Raw genomic sequence first — 16384 nt, 5'->3', positions numbered from 1 at the left:
ACTAGCATTATGGAACAAGCAGCAGATCCATAAAAACACACTGTTACTCTTCAGGGCTACTTCACTGAAACAACTGACTCTTACACAGTGTTAATCTTCTAAGAAAGCCTAATAAAACAAACTGCATGTTCTGATCTTCAGATTCTCACAAACATCCCTCTCAATCCAATTCATTTTAATCTCAAGGAATAAGGACAGTAATGTGATATAGCTTAAGTTCAAAATACATACATGTGATCTGTTGACACCTGATTGAGACTGTGGACAAGCTGTGAAACCAGATTTTCATCCCTGCAAGCCAGAAGGCAGTTCACCTCTTCAGCTATCCGTCCATTGAAGAGTAGGCTTTTTGTTGTTGTAGCAGGTAAAGGTGATGGAAGAGGCAGCTGGTTCAAAACTGTTATTAGAAGACAGAAAGAAGTTCCGAATCATTTCACAGAACACAATCATACAAAGATGTACAACCTCTTGGTTCATTCTTCTCCTGTTGTATTCACTTCTATGCAAGTTGCCTTCTCAAGAAAAGGCTAGTGTTGTTGGTTGGTATGATCATTACGGTGTTAATTCACTCAAAATATCTATACACAAATCTTGGTAAAAGGATTTATACGTTTAATGAAAGACCCATCTCAGTATTTCAGTTAGATTACAAATGAGCATACGACACTTACAGAGTGGATTCTTAGCTCTACATGCGTAAGAAGGACGTATATCAAATCATAAACCTTAATCAAATGATTGGTAGTATTATATACACAAGAGAAGAGTAAGCCGGAAGAGGACAAAAAGCAACCTATAAGATAAGTCACTTTCATGGATACAAGAAAACAAGCTGACCCAGACTTCCCAGGGTGATTAAGGCTCTGAGATAATGGTTTTAACTAAACAATTAGAAATAGTTTCAGAAAAACAAACAAACAAGCAAAAAACTAGATGTAATATACTCTTTCAACTTTTCTTTGTATTTTATACTTTGAAATTCTGAAAGAAAAAAAAGAGGGGGAGGGATTCCAATTTTTTCCCCTATGCAATGTATGTCCTTATTGTATTTAGAAACATATTTTAATTCAAATAAAGTGCATATTAAAAATTGCTTTTATTAATTTCTCTATATTACATTGAATGTACCAGAAACCTGAAAAAATTAACAAGATCAGCAAAACATACTCATTTATTACTACAGAATAAATTCCAGCTAGTGAACTGAGCCTATTCTACCGCCTGTAGTCATCACACCCTCCATATTTTTAGGACAACATGTCTTGTTCATTCCACTTCCTTCTTTTCACATAGACAAAAATAAGGGGAAACAATGACAAGCCGTTCTTTTTCACCTACTCCAGAGTTTCTAAACATCAGATGAATACTACAGATAACAAAGCACATACACAACCAGTACAAGGGATGATCCACCCAAGATAGTTCAGTATTTCAAAAACTTCTGTGCAAGGAGTTTGGCCAGTGACTTCTACCAATTATGTATTTTGACTTTCTTTAGAACCTTTTTGGCAAGTATTTAATGCCGGAAAATTTCCCTTAGCCCAGAAACTTATGATTTGCATCTTTACGGCCCACTGTTAGATGCAGATACACATACATATATATGCATATGCATATATAACTAGTATCTTCTTCCAGTTTGACATTTCAGAATACCAGAAAGACACAAAGAAGAGTGTTTTTTTCTTGAATACATCTGCTCTTTTTTTTTTAAAATTGTTTTTGTTTTGAACTGTAGGCAATTAAATTCAATTATTGGTTATATAACTTCAGTTTCTCTTAGAAAACTTTCCCATATTTCAACAGTATGGTAACAGTCATTTTCCTTTCCTTGCATTTTGTCTTCCTGATGTATTTGAAGACAGCACACAAACCTCACCTGCTCCATACATAGGCTGAACATGTGGCATCCCTGCCTATGGCTGGGGAGTTGGAACTAGAGTATCTTTAAGGTTCCTTCCAACCCAAACCATTCTATGATTCTGTGATTCTATGAAAAAAGAAGCCTCATAGTCTGAGCTGCTTAGTTCCATTCTAGCAGCCCCTATTTGCAACTATTAAGTAGATCAAACTTTATACCTTGACCAAAACTAAGGAAATATTTTTCAAGTATATTCAGCATATTTCACAGCTCTCTTTGTTGAATATATGTTCTACAAAGGTATTTTATCATTCTTTTGTTTTTCTTTTATTTGTGGGATACCCAGAAATGTTTCTGAATGATTAACTACATTTTGAATAACTTAAGCATCAGGTTTACTCAAAGTTGATTTCTTTTTGTTTGTTTTTAAATCTAGAATTCACTACATGTTAAAAATAGCATTATCTTATTTGAATATATTTTTAAAATTCACATAATGGGAAAATTAACCCTTTAAATGCCAAACCTAATTTCAAACAGATTTACTTTTTTAAAGCAACTTTTATAATAATATAATAAAATATTTTTACTATTTTGAAAATACAAGTATTTGCTGAAAAGGTAGAAAGAAATATATCAAAGATGAGGAAAATAAGAATACTTACGGTCTGTAAGACTAGCAATCCCTGCAAGAGTAGTGATGGGAACATGAGGCATATCCCCATTCATCCTGAAGTTCTGGGATGGTAGTGCCTACACAGATATTTTAGTTCAGGTGCCAGCTATCATTACTTCCCATCTCCCAAGCACTAAAAGAAAAAAACAAAACCAAACAACAATGTTTAGTTGTTTAGTTTACTTAAAAGTCTTTAAAAATCAATAATATAAATGAAATGCAGACCATAACCTCAGCTGTATACTAAGTACATCTTGTTAAGAGTAGGTAGAACAATGTGGAATTTCAATATCAAATGGCATTAAGCAATCAAAAGGCAGGCAAAAATGATGCAAGATAAGGCAAAAGAAAAAAATTTTCTCAGGATATACAGCACTAAACCAATAGTCAATATATGGTTATTAAATGTACACGGACAATTAAAAGTTAATGAATTTTATACCTTATTTTGAAAACAAGTCAAAAAACAAAAAATCAGTAGCAAAACTTCTGTTGGTTCATAATACAGTGGAGAGTACTTAATCCATAACCAGTTTAACTAATTAGCTGCTATATTCCCTTCTCAATTTTGGAGAAGGAAGTATTTTTCACACAAGAGATGGCTACCAAAAATAAAAGCAGTAATATACATATGCAAGAATCAAGGAAACAATGTGACAAATAGAAAATCTTAGTGAATTTTAAAAGAAGTATCTATTTCAAAATTAATCTGATAATATGTCTTTAATATTAAACATCCTCTGGTAAAACTCCTGCTTGGAAGTGTATCCCCCATTCCACAAAAATAAAAGGCTTCATCCCACTAAACCAGATAGTTTGTTTCCTGTAAATGGTACAGTTTGTATTCAACTAAAGAGTAAGTATTTGTTTATTCAGTTTTCACTAACTGTAAAGATTCCAATTGCACTGAAGTCTACACTACTAAAAAAAAAGACATAATAATTTCAATTTCAGTTGCAAAATTACAAAGTTTACACATTACAGTCCACTATTATTACACTAATGACAAAAATTGAGCATGATACACCCTAAAGAGAAACAAAATAAATTAAAGGAAAGGATCTTGATTATATATTTATATGTGTACCTACTATAGACAGGTATCTGTGTTAACAGTTAGTGAAATAGTAAGAATTCTTCCATATGCATTTATGTTGCCTACTAAAGGTGCTGAAATCACGATTTGCTTTTATTACTTTACAAACCAACATTTTTGCTCACATACACTATACATACAAAACAAAAGGATACTGGCATTTCCTTAATAATTCTTCTTTCTTTCTTATTCCAACACCAATATCAATATACAGGACACCCCTGCTAATAAATACATACAGATTCCAAGCAAGAGAAGGAAACTGCATATTTTAAGTCTTCTATTGAAAGTTTTGTGAATCACCAAAATTAACTTTTCAGTTTCCCTATCTAGATGCAATTGAATTCTTTGAAAAACATACCAACACTGAGGTTAAACAGAACTGATAGTGAGCTGACTTCCTTTGCTACACCTGCTACAGTCTCATACTTTACCACTAAAATACATTTGTTTATTAAAAATATAGTACATTACAGGTGCAAAATCTAGCTAAGGAAACTGCTGCAGACAGATATACTCTGCGGTTTGGGTTTTCAGAGTTTTGTTTTGAACCAGAAGAAAACAGCTTTCATGCACCCAGCGCAGCTTCAAATACTAGTCGAGGTTCTTTACCTGAAACTAACACCAAGATACACAGAATTTCAGTGGTTTCCTACTTCCATAAATAAGCAATTCTTTAAAAAACAAACAAACAAAATCCCTACAAACCTACAACCTAACTTTTTCCATGATGAGTCGGCAACACCAAACTCACGAGAGCTGTTAACACTTCTAAATTAAATTATATGTACAACAGAAAGGCCATGTCTGATAATCTGTTTCTCCTGACTGAAACCATATCAACACTGACTAAAGCCGTAACAGTAGGTAGTATTATTGGAAACCCTGTATGCAACACTGAAGCAAGGAAAAAAAAACCTTATCACTTTCACTTCCTGATAGCCTGGGGAAGGTGTAAACATTGGAGGCAGTCACTATTAACGCAAGTTCTTTCCCGGTATTACTGCCACAATAGTTAAATTATATAGATATTCAATAGGGAAAATTCCTCCCAAACCAGACAGTTAGATTAGAAGCCTTCTCCGCAGCTACACAATAAGAAATCCAAGCTGGCAGGGTCCAGACCTGGGACCGCAGCAAGCTAGGATGGTCAGAAGAAGGGCAAACTTTCTTTGTAAGAGGAACGTAGAAGGGATTAGTTTGTTTAGCTAACAAAACAAAGGTCAAGAGGGAACGTGGTTGCTCTCTATATGGCAGTCAAATGAGGGTGAAAAGGAGGAATGCTAAAGGCCAATGCTAACACAACAATACGTGGACGAATGAATGCAAGCAAGGGGGAAATCAGAACAGAGCTTCTCACCATGAGAGCAGCCACTTTCTGGAACAGCCTCCTCCCAGCAGTATAGACAAGTAATACCATTACTTTAAAGATGGATCGCGCAGATGTTACAGAAGGGACAGGATGTGGTTGCCTGCACCAGCAGGGAACTAAGCATGGTGATTCAAGAAGACTCTTACAGGACTACGCTACTTTAAGTGTGATGATATGAGTAAACAGATGAGAATACACACACACACAAAAAGAGATATTGATGGGATTAAGCAATGAGATTAGTTTATACAACAAACACAATACAAAGAAACCACATGGGAATATTTGGGTCCAAATATTACATCTGTTGTGTTGAGAGCAAAATTGCATCTGTTATACAACTGGCAAAAAGGTGGAATTCAATTCCAGAGCTAGAGGCTGAGGTCCGGTGAAACTTAATATTAGAATTTGTTGTCACCAAGAACATTAGTAAAATCACTCATTTAAGGAATTCAGAATATCAAGCAGCTAGGGAAGAAAGAACTGACAGCTCAAGACGAAATAGGTTCTTTCATGCAAACCAGCAGAACTGCATGCAACAATTAATGGTTTGACTGATGAACAACTCTGTTTTATTTATTTTTTAATTCCTGAACTATAATGAGAGTAGTACATTAATAATACTAATAGTACTAAATAGTAATAAATAGTAATAAAAGTAGTACATTATAGCAGCTTACAATCAGTCAAGCAGAATCAAAATTTATCAATATTTAGATAATATTATACACTATCATCTTTGTACAGTAGCTTTTACAGGTGGTACAGAAGTTCTACCTCTAGACGTGAAAAAACGGAACATAATTAGTATCGGTTGAACTAAGGAAATTAAAGAACTGCTGCATTAGAAAACTTTTAAACACTGAATAAGAGCGTACCAGTTGAAACAGAGAAATACACATCCAATTTACATGTATGCAAATCCGGTATTGCATATTCAGTATATACGTATCTAGATTCTTATTCTCCATAAAACAATGGATACTGTAAAAGACATTCCAGGGAGGAAGAAACTACAGAGCACAAAGAAAGTTATACAAAGAACTCCTTAGTGAAAGGAAAACAGTGAAAGGACAGCCTATATTAAGAATAATATATGAAAATATATCATCATAATACACAATAAAAACAAGAAGCCAAGGCATGACAGCAAGGAAAGTAAAACTGAAAGCTTATGCTATGGATAATATATTTTTTTAAACTACACAATTAAAGTGCTACTTCAGTATGTTTCTTCCCCCCCCCCCCCCCCCTTTTTTTTAATTTTGTTTTTTACATATTGCAGCATCTGACTCTCAAACAAAACTGTAGGACTCTGACCGCTGGTTATCACACACAAAATTCAAGTCCTGCATTTATGAATTGCTCCCCTTGGTTGAAACATGTTCTCATCTCCTTAACAACAATACCAGTTTTTCCATGGCTTAGCTGTGTTCATGCACGAGAGTGGTAGAAAACAAAATAAAGGGGAAAGTCTGCTTATATACAGTAACACAGAGGCTCAGCAGAAAGCTCCATAACCAAACTCAGCATTCAGAAATTTAGTATGTTTGTTTAAATATTTCATTCTTCATACTCCAGAGTATTCCTTATTATATCCTTATATTAAAAAAAAAAAAAAAAAAGTATATATGACTGACCTAATATATTTCTGAGACGATTAGAGATAAAATTAGGTGAATTAAAATTAAATCTTAAGAATGGCTATATTAGAGTAGGGCTCTATTTTTCTTTTAAAAAAGCATTCTATTAAATAGAACACTTTAAATACAGTAGCTGAAACTAAATGAAACATAGTAAGTCTTTTAAATATTTTCATTCTAACTAAAAATGCAGTTAGTGGTTTTCATTTCTTATATGTGGGGCAGTATCGTATTGATATAACCACAGCACCATGATTAAAGCTGATTTCTGCAGCTGCACACTCAAAAGTAAACCAGCACAGCTCATATATTAACTGTTTTATAATTTAAGTGGAGTGGTGGAGTTTTTCTTTTCTTTTAAATCAGCAAATGTGCTACTATAGATCTAAGAATCCTTGCCTCATATTTTGTTTTAAACTTCAATACCTTGCAATAAACTACTTTTCTTGTTACTACATATAGTTGAATCTCTCCCAATTATCAGTCTACAAGCTAATCCCTATAGAAAAATAAATAAATAAATAAATAAATAAATAAATAAATGGAATTCAGCAATGAGGGGACAGACAGAAAGAGAGCATGAATGAATGAATATCCTCTAGTTCTCATTCAAGATCCTGAGCAGAGTAAGTAATACAGACAAAACCCACAAGAGGGCAGACTTCTGGTTTCAAAACCAGAGCTACAGCTTAATACAACGATAGCAATTCTGTTAAAAGTTTCCAGATCTAAACGCTTTAATATATATTAAGGAAGGAGATACGGTTACTAAAACACTGTCTAACACTTAAGTTACATGAAAAAAACCTAACACATTCATTCACAATATCATTCACAAAAAAGTTCTTACCACTAACTCAGTCCTTGTAAAGTCAGCGTTAGAAGTGATTAGTTATTGATCACTGATAGAGCTGTCTTAAGGTTAAAATAGTAACTCAAGGAACTATAAAGCCACCTGATAGGAACCTAACATCAATTACCAAATTAGGGCTGGGAGCGTGTGGCAGCAAGGGGGGGGTGGGAGGGGTGGGGAAAAAGGGTGATCAGAAATCCAGAAAACTCATCATTAACAATAAAAGCCTGTGAAAACACACCAGCCCAGGAAATTCACATTATATACAGAACAGTTTAAAAAAAAAAAAAAAAAAGTAGATACAGAAACCAAATCCAGATGAAGTTCAGTGTGTTAATGACATCTGTATGTTTGGTTCATCAGCAAGTGGCTCTGAGTGATGCTGACAAAGTAAGTGAAAGGTTAAGAAGTTTGAGATAAAAATTACCAAATATAATTCCTAAACCAGTTTAAATGTAATGGGTTTTCCTAAAGCAATTCCAATAGTAGCTGTTCAAATCACTACACATAACTACCGTAAAGAAAGAAGGCTTAGTGAAAAGTACTGCTCTGGGCCAGCTGTAAGTTGCTTCTGGATATAGAGCTGCCTTTAGAAAAAAAAAAAAAAAATACAGCAACCAGCTTCTTCCTGTGCAGCTCCTTCCACCATACCCTGCTCTCCCCTGCTGTAACGAATAACAAGGACACTGATGCCTGAGCTGCTGCCCACAAGCTGCTCGTGGCAGGGGCACGCAGTAAATGGCAGCAAACACCAGTGAAGGTGGTGGAAGCACCCGGAGCAAGAGAGGTCTGTGGGTTCAAGGAAAGATGGCCCTTGGTGCAGGAGCACAAGCAGTGCTTCTATACCAGGGTAAACTACCATCAAACATAATTGTGCTTTACACCCCTAATAGCACTTCCTTGCAGGGGATGGGAGTTGACACAATCAGACCAAAACATAATAATAATAAATAAATCCAATAAATTTAATAACAACAATAATAAATATAAAAAACACAGTCCATCACCAAAACCCAGATGAAGCCACATGCAGAGAGCAAATACCTATGGGTCGTGCAGCTTCCCTGATCTACACTACATGAACGTCTAGCAGGAAATATTGACTTTTCTTGCTACATTGCAAATACAAAGGGTGAAGATTCATTCGAAGCGTTTCCTGAAAAGGAGTAGTAGGTCCCTAACAGCATGAAGATTCTGTTCTGTTAAAGCCATTTCCTTCTTTTAAACACAAGAAACTTTTCCCATTTGTTCATTTTTATATATATAAAAATTAAAAAGTACTTATAAACAGTGTTCTCCACTTAAAAATAACATCTTAAACATTTAATTCAGATGCCTTAAGCTAAGAACTCTTTAAAAGGAGCTTCATACACAAATATTTAAGTACTATTTAAAAGCCTATTCACTCAGGCAACACATTTCTCAAAAAATCACAGAAAACCAAACTGTATTTATGAAGTGTTGTGATGATCAACAAGTGTAGCTTATTGCAGCCAAAGAGGAAGCACCCCTCTTCACAAGAGAAGTCATACAAGATCGAGTCACTGATAATCCACACCTAAACCAAGTAAGTGCTATACTTTGAAAAATTAAACTGTATTGTGCATGAAAAAATATTGTGTATTTTATAACTTTTAAGAGCTATTAGACATGAAATAGCTCAGTAGATTAGTTACGTTCACCAGCTCTGCAAAATAAAGCAGCTAAAACTTCTGTCTGGGAGAATACAGTTATTCAGGGAGCTTACTAGTGTTCCTTTTACATCTTTCTAAACGTAAACCATAAATATCCTCTTTATGAGCCTCTCCCTTCAGGTGAAAGATTCAGACCCTACTGAGCGCTACTGAATTATTTTTGTCCTTTAGAAGCAAACACAGAATTAACATGTAAAAAAATAACTTTGCTTGGAAGAAGCAGTCAGGAGAACTTAACAAACAAAGGGAAAACCTGCAAAACTTAAGTAGTTCATACACCTTATTTCCCATCTATGCTACATATTCTACTTAAAATTTTCATTGCAACTTACAAAGTACATCTGTAGCTGTGCTTGATTCACTGAGCACAGCACTTTTGCTTGCTTAGACACACAAGTAACCTCTCAGATACAGGTAAGAGGCAATTAAAAGGGTTCGTTCGGCAGGTCACCGCTGTCAAAGACAGAGAGCACTGTAGGATGCAGCACACATCTTTGTTACTGAAATAGTTGTGACAGAGGTATAAGAGAGCAATTACTAAATTGTTTTTTTCCAATCTTTTGTTGAATGTCTCGTTTCGTAGCTGGTAGCAATGCTGCCCTTTTCCAAAAACAGCTGTGCACTTAAATTTATTTGTTTTACAGACTTTTCTTTCTTTAATTAAACTAGATCTTTAACCAGGGATGGCTGAAAGCCAAGTGACCAAAAATATTTATTTTTTTTTTTTTCAAACTTTTAATCTTGCATTTCTGTCTTTGAATTCCCTCAGTGATTCATAAACTTTTATTAAACAATACTGGGAAGAAATGGGCTGAGGCTTTCTAAAATTATTGGAGTGAGGGACAGAAAGGCTTGATCATCTGGCAGAAAATTATTAAATAATTCAGTGTTTTTACTAACTATGTGCAGAACCACATAAAAAGCTTCATTTGTGCTGTCCTATTGTATGCATTTGCACAATTATTAGTAATACTGTTATTTTTGTAGTTATATAGTATTCACTACACAAAATTTGCTCTGGTTTGTTTTACAAGAGGAGTACTGCTCATGTAACAGACAGATAAAAGATAATCTAAGAAAAATACGGTTTCTAACACTAAAAAATATTACGAAATAATTCATGGAATTTAGCATTTCAATTAAAATTACTAACATTTTGCAAAACCACACTGCTTGGAAAGATTAAACATGAGAGCAAAAGTAACATTAAAAGAAATAAATGCAGTGTTAGTGTTTAATAAATAAACAATAAATAAAGTAAATTTATTACTTAACAGTAAATAATTGTGAAAGACTTCAAACATGAAAATTTTCATCTCAATAACTGATTTTAGTTAGCGTTCATATTCTAAAACTGAGTATTTAATACACTTTTTTGTGCACACTAATTTAGCAAACCTAAAATGTAGAGCTCCGTGATTCTGTGACTAGAAAAGTCTAATTAATGTCAGGAGTCCCTGACTTTTATGTTTGTTTGTTTTTTTCTTTTTTTCTTTCTTTTTTGAAACAGAATCCGCCAGGTAGTCATTCCTGACAATATTATAAATAAAGAGAATGTCAACAAGCACGTAAAATAGCATCCCTACTCAGCCAAGATATCCCTTTTTCCCAGCTGCGAAGACTTCATATGAACACTATAGTTATCTAAACTTTTGGAGCACAATAAACTCAAAGGCATATCATAAGAAACAGAGTCTACAGTTGTGAAAGCATGCATATTCAAAGTTATTAATAAGCCCCAAGGCATGCAGCACACGACCTCTAGAGGTACTGTGTTGGAGTTACTGTTAAAATTAACTCAAATGATTACCAGCTCACCAGGCACAACTGGGGCTAGATGGTAACAATCCCATCTCTCTCAACAGCTAGGAATATTATTATATTGGGGTGTGGTAGGTCTGGGGAAGGATTCAGATGGTTGACCGTCCTGTGTCACCCTGAACTTTTGCTGCTATTGCTGGTTTTCCTATGCCTGCAGTACAAACATGAGAGAAATTTCTTAAGCTCACAAACCATGCTGACAGGAAGGATGCAGTTATGAGAAAAGCATTTCTTTAAAGCAGTGTCTCTTTCACCTTACTGGCCATCTTCCATATCCTAGTGTTGATAAGCTGCAAATATCACAAATGTAAAGCAAAGCTACCTGGCAACTGCAGCATCAGTTTGCTAAGCTGCTCACAGGCTATGATGACTTCAGTTAAACTCCCCATCTTCCAATTTTTTCAAAAATACCAGTGTCATAACATAAACAAATATTCCATCGATAACAACCAGGTGGAATATGAAAACTATGATGTCCGTGCACAAAAAGGCTTGGGAGCTTTCAGTGTTTGACCTCACCATGTTAAGTGTTCTCAGCTCATCTCCACTGGGTACTGCAGGAATAGTTCCACAAGTTATCAAGCCCAGCAGCAATACAAAGGAACACAGAATAGCTGCCAACAGTGAAAGCATATTTGCAGAACTAATAATTTGTAGCAAAACAACAGCTAAATATTTGTCTGGATAGGACTAATACAACCCAGTTATTGTAAAAACAACTAAATAAGGAACACTACTTTGAAGAAAATCTCCTTATCCACAGAAATTCCTGAAAACACTAATCTGATTTATTTGTTTTAAAATCAGATTTAACTATCTCAAATCAGTCTGGAATTTTTATTCAAACTTAAATATAGTTCATTCAATGAAATTTAACAGTAAAATAAAAACACCTGAATTCAAGCTACTAATTCTGAATGAGAAATATCAACTCAATGTTTAATGTAGCTCAACTAATCCACTTTAATCGAATTCCTCCTGTTTACATTAGAAACCTTAAGTGTCTTGTAGACAAGGTTTGAGCAATCCCTTTATTTCTGATTATTTGGACAAAGTTAGGCACATCTTCAAATAGTGTATCTGTAATCTAGTTTCAGCTTCGTTTTTCCATGGAATAAGGAAAAAAATTAAGTTTCACATTGTAAATTTCTATCATAACTTCTGGTATAAACTTGAACAGAATAAAAGTGGGTAGAACAAACAGAAGAAAACAGAAGCACTGTGACATTTAAAGATTGAACCATTGCTTATCTTGAGGGAAAACGATGTCAAAACCAAGGCAAATCACTGGAGACGAAGCGAAACACTCCAAGTCATATAAAGAGATTAGACTGTAGGTAATCAATAGCAGATATATATATATATATATATATACACACACACACACACACGGACACACATATTTCACTTAAAAGAGCAAAGCACAACCATAATCCATGACACACAAAATAATTCAGAAACTTTCCCTCTGAGGAGCTGCACTAAAATTATATATTTATATAAAAATAGTATGCTTCGCATCACTATTTAAGAAAACTTCCGAAATGAGTACATTATCTGCTTTCACGTGCCTCATTAGTAGCACTTGCATCAGCTGAAGCTTCTGTCTGTTTTCAGTAACAAAGGCATTTGCTTTATCACTTCATTTGCAGACTATTTTGAAAATACACAGAACACAACAATTGTGTAATAGTCACTAGGACACTACCTCCACAGCAATTCCAGAATGCACAAGGCATTGCTTACAGAACAGCCTATGAAACTTACTGTGACCACTAACCAAAGAAGTTATCTTTCTCTGCCCTTTTTCCTCCACAACATCCAAGATTTAAGTTTATGTCTTTTTATTCTAGTCTGGTTTTGTTCTGCTCCTTTAGGTCTATGTTTCTCCAGCTGTCCTTCACAATTCCCAAGGACGTCACAGAGACGCAAAGGAACAACTTAGCCTCTCAGACAGGTGCGCGTGTGTACATGCAATCTGCACATACACAGACCGGGGAAGAAGACAGAAGGAAGAATAAGTTTAAATATGTAAAATCAATAACTACAGCTGGTATGCCTGTGCTCATACAGAATGGGGCTTCTGCTGACTCAGGACAGCACAGAGACAAGCCGGAATGCAAACCGTTACACTTCACCAAACTTTTCCAGACATAGCTTTTAGGTGAGTGAAGGAAAACAACAGGCAATCTTACTGTTTCCTGACCTGCCTCCCTCCTGCCTCTATGTTTTATTGTTTTCCTTGTGTACAAGATTTATGTATTAATTCTGTTCTTCCATAAAATGTGGTCTGCAGCCAAGCAGGTATTTCTGCAGAGCTCTCCTTTTCAGCATGCAACACAATGAACAGCAGAAAACGAGTCACTTAAACTTGACAGGGCTAAAAATTACCATCAAGCTACTACTGTAACTACTCTCCACTACATGAAACAATCCCTTTTAGTGCCAATTAGGTACACAGACAATGGCAACAAATACAGCAAAGCATGCACCAATGACACTGCATATACTTGTTCTCTCTTCCCTCTGCCCACACAAGCCCTTGGAAGAGGGGGAAGAAAGAAAGGGCTCTTCATGCATCCGCAACTTTGCATATATTACTATTTTTCTCCGTAAATCATAGAATCAGAATTTTTGAGATTGGAAGGGACCTTGGGAGGTCATCCTGTCCAAATCCTTGCTCAAGCAGGGAAACCATAAGTAGACTGACAAGAGACTGGGGAAAAAAAAAAGTCATTATAAGGTAAAAGAGCATCAGTAATCCACAAATTGCACTATATTTTGCTAAGAATTAACCCTATGCTTAAGTTTACAAATCTTCCAAAGCTATTCCATGTTGCAGCTTTTACTTTGGCTTTTAATCCTGTTAATATGTTACTTAGGTTGAAGGAAAAACCAAAGTTAGTTTCATGAAGAGAATTGACATGTACAACAAATACTTTTTTTTTTTAATCTTTTACTGTTAGCAAGAACCATAACAAAAGCAAACAAACAAGAAAGTCCCACAGAAATAGGGGGAAAAAAACAATCAAAAAAAACAACACAAAATACATCAGTGCCTTTATAAATGCATCTTGCAACAAGAAATGGGTAACAACATCTCCAACTCAATGATCTTTTAAAACAAAGTTAGAGGTATCCACAATGACGCATGTATTTCTTCCTATACAATCAGTAGAAGCAACAAAGCCATCACTATTCTATTCACAGATTCATGGAACTGGAAAAGATTCCGCTTCCAGATTTTAACTATAACTACCACTCAATCTGAGCCATAGGCTTCTTATTCCTGCTTTGTCAAATATGAAGACCTTTCGATAAAAAAGCTCTCTACAATCAGATGAAGCAGATGAACTGGAAACACTGGACTCACAGATGGAACTTTTATACTTCCCCAACCATACTGTACCTATAGCTTAGTACAACCACTACAGTTATTTAACCAGGGCAAAAAAGATGCATGGTCATCCCCAAAGAATACTTTATCAACCAGCAAAGCTGTACCCTTTCTAATTGCAGGGGAAAATAAAGTTGTAAAGCAGTTGCGCACTATACTAAATTATCAGTCTGCATTTAAACTATCCCAAAAGTTTAAATATAAAACTTGTACTTTGTTGAACTCTCATTTAATACACTTGCATAGTTTTACTGATGATAAACTACCCTAACTAGGACACAATGCGCTACAAACTGAGGCTTTAACTTCAGCATAACATGACATTCCCATTACATGACGTTGGCTTTGATTAGCTTCATCTGCTTTATCTGTTTTAATTTCACCCTCTTCCTCTTCTTATGAAGAATATATGATACAGTTTGCAATTGTGAAATTGTAATAAATAGGGCAAAAACTTAACTAAAAAGCCCCAAACTTTGTAATGAATAGTAAGAGAAATGAAGAGTTCCAGTAAGATCAAACCATTTCCAGTAGGGTACACTGCTGGATACAGACACAAATCTAACTGTACCTAACATCTCCCCTTTTCCCAGTAACCCTTCTCTCAGATAAAGAAGTACTATGCCTTTGACCTGCTGAAGTAACCATTACTAACAGACACCATATGGATTCCAGAGCAATAGGTTTGCTTCCCAAGCTTAAAGGAAGCACAACAACTCAGTCATTTGGTCAATTCTTCCAAACTAACTTTTACTGCAGGTGACACATTTGAAACTTCTCTATTTGATTCAAAGCACTGGTTACAACCCTTGCAACAGTTGTAGAATGTATACGGCTGCTTGTAATGACCACCTGACTCCCCTCAGTTCAGTCCCGTCTTCCAGGAAAACTGTGCAAGCAAACTCCTTCTCCTCAAGGGAAACTATTCTTGTCACTCAAAATCTGACCGTACACAATTCAAAGCTTGAGTGATGCTGAAAAGTGCATCCTAGTATTTGAACAAACAAACAAAACCAACACACACATAAAAACATGACAACAACTTCTCAAGATACTGGTTCCCAGAAATGCCTTTATCAGACCTCAGTACTTCTTTGAAGAATGAAAGTCCTTCAGAATCACTCTTTATTATAGATTCTGAAACTACATGGAAAAAGGACTGGGACTTGCTGTATTCCCTGTGATGATTCCAAGTTCTCTCACTTCAGAAGGCAATTTTGGTATCTAGCCTTCACAAAGCACGTAAAACCTCTACGAGTGCTACTTCACAAAAGATATTATGTGAGACAGGCACTCTTGGAAAGCTGTAAGAAATCACTGCCATAAAATTTCCATTATGTTTTTCTACCTCCTTAGAAGTAAATTCCCTAAAAAAGACCTCGCTGCTTATTAATACATAATGGACAAAAGAGTTTCTAATATTAAATTCCATTACATATCATACAAGAAAAAACTCTTGCTGGAAATCAATTTGAAATGATAATTTGAGGAAACTGGAAAGGTTCACACTACCAGTCTCCAAAGTGACAATTTGCTCTGTAGTCACTTAGAGCACAGTTCAACTCTGAAGATCTAGCTTAACATCCTTTTTTCCAAATCAAGATTGAAAACTGAAGCAGTAAGTCACAGGTATATTTACAGATTGTTTTACATGCATATATATTAACTATATCAGTAAGTAAAAAAATTAGAGAGTATAGCCACTTATGAAGCAAAATTTTTATGAAATGTTAAACTCCAATGAAATAGAACAAAACCGAAGATAAATTTCAACAGTTCAATAGCAATTTATGTACCTATTTTATAGCATTGTTTTTGAGAATCACTTTGCAACTTTCCTCAGTTTCCATGGGATATCAGTATCATCTTTCATAGTTGTCATTTCCATTTAGAACTGATACGTCTACTGTGACAGTGAAATCCAGCATAATGGATTTTTAGCAGAAGTTTAAAACCAGTTTCTTGTTACCA

General features: G+C 35.1%; 1 protein-coding gene across 8 annotated transcripts in view; it reads right to left on the bottom strand.

Moving 5' to 3' along the window:
* The window catches only part of NIPBL (NIPBL cohesin loading factor), a 169993-nt gene that overhangs the window by 106670 nt on the left and 46939 nt on the right, over positions 1 to 16384 (bottom strand). For all 8 annotated transcript variants that reach the window (XM_040542240.1, XM_040542236.1, XM_040542237.1 and 5 more), the window contains exons 2-3: positions 2527 to 2670; positions 232 to 397 (exon numbers count right to left, since the gene is read on the bottom strand). In XM_040542240.1, coding sequence (XP_040398174.1) covers positions 232 to 397; positions 2527 to 2590 — 230 coding nt within the window. In that variant the 5' untranslated portion in view covers positions 2591 to 2670. The remainder of the gene's footprint in view (positions 1 to 231; positions 398 to 2526; positions 2671 to 16384) is intronic.

Source organism: Cygnus olor, chromosome Z (genome assembly GCF_009769625.2).
Source record: "Cygnus olor isolate bCygOlo1 chromosome Z, bCygOlo1.pri.v2, whole genome shotgun sequence".
Lineage (NCBI taxonomy): Eukaryota > Metazoa > Chordata > Aves > Anseriformes > Anatidae > Cygnus > Cygnus olor.
The sequence above is the reverse complement of the archived record's forward strand: the minus strand, read 5'-3'. Positions and strand labels throughout refer to the sequence as shown.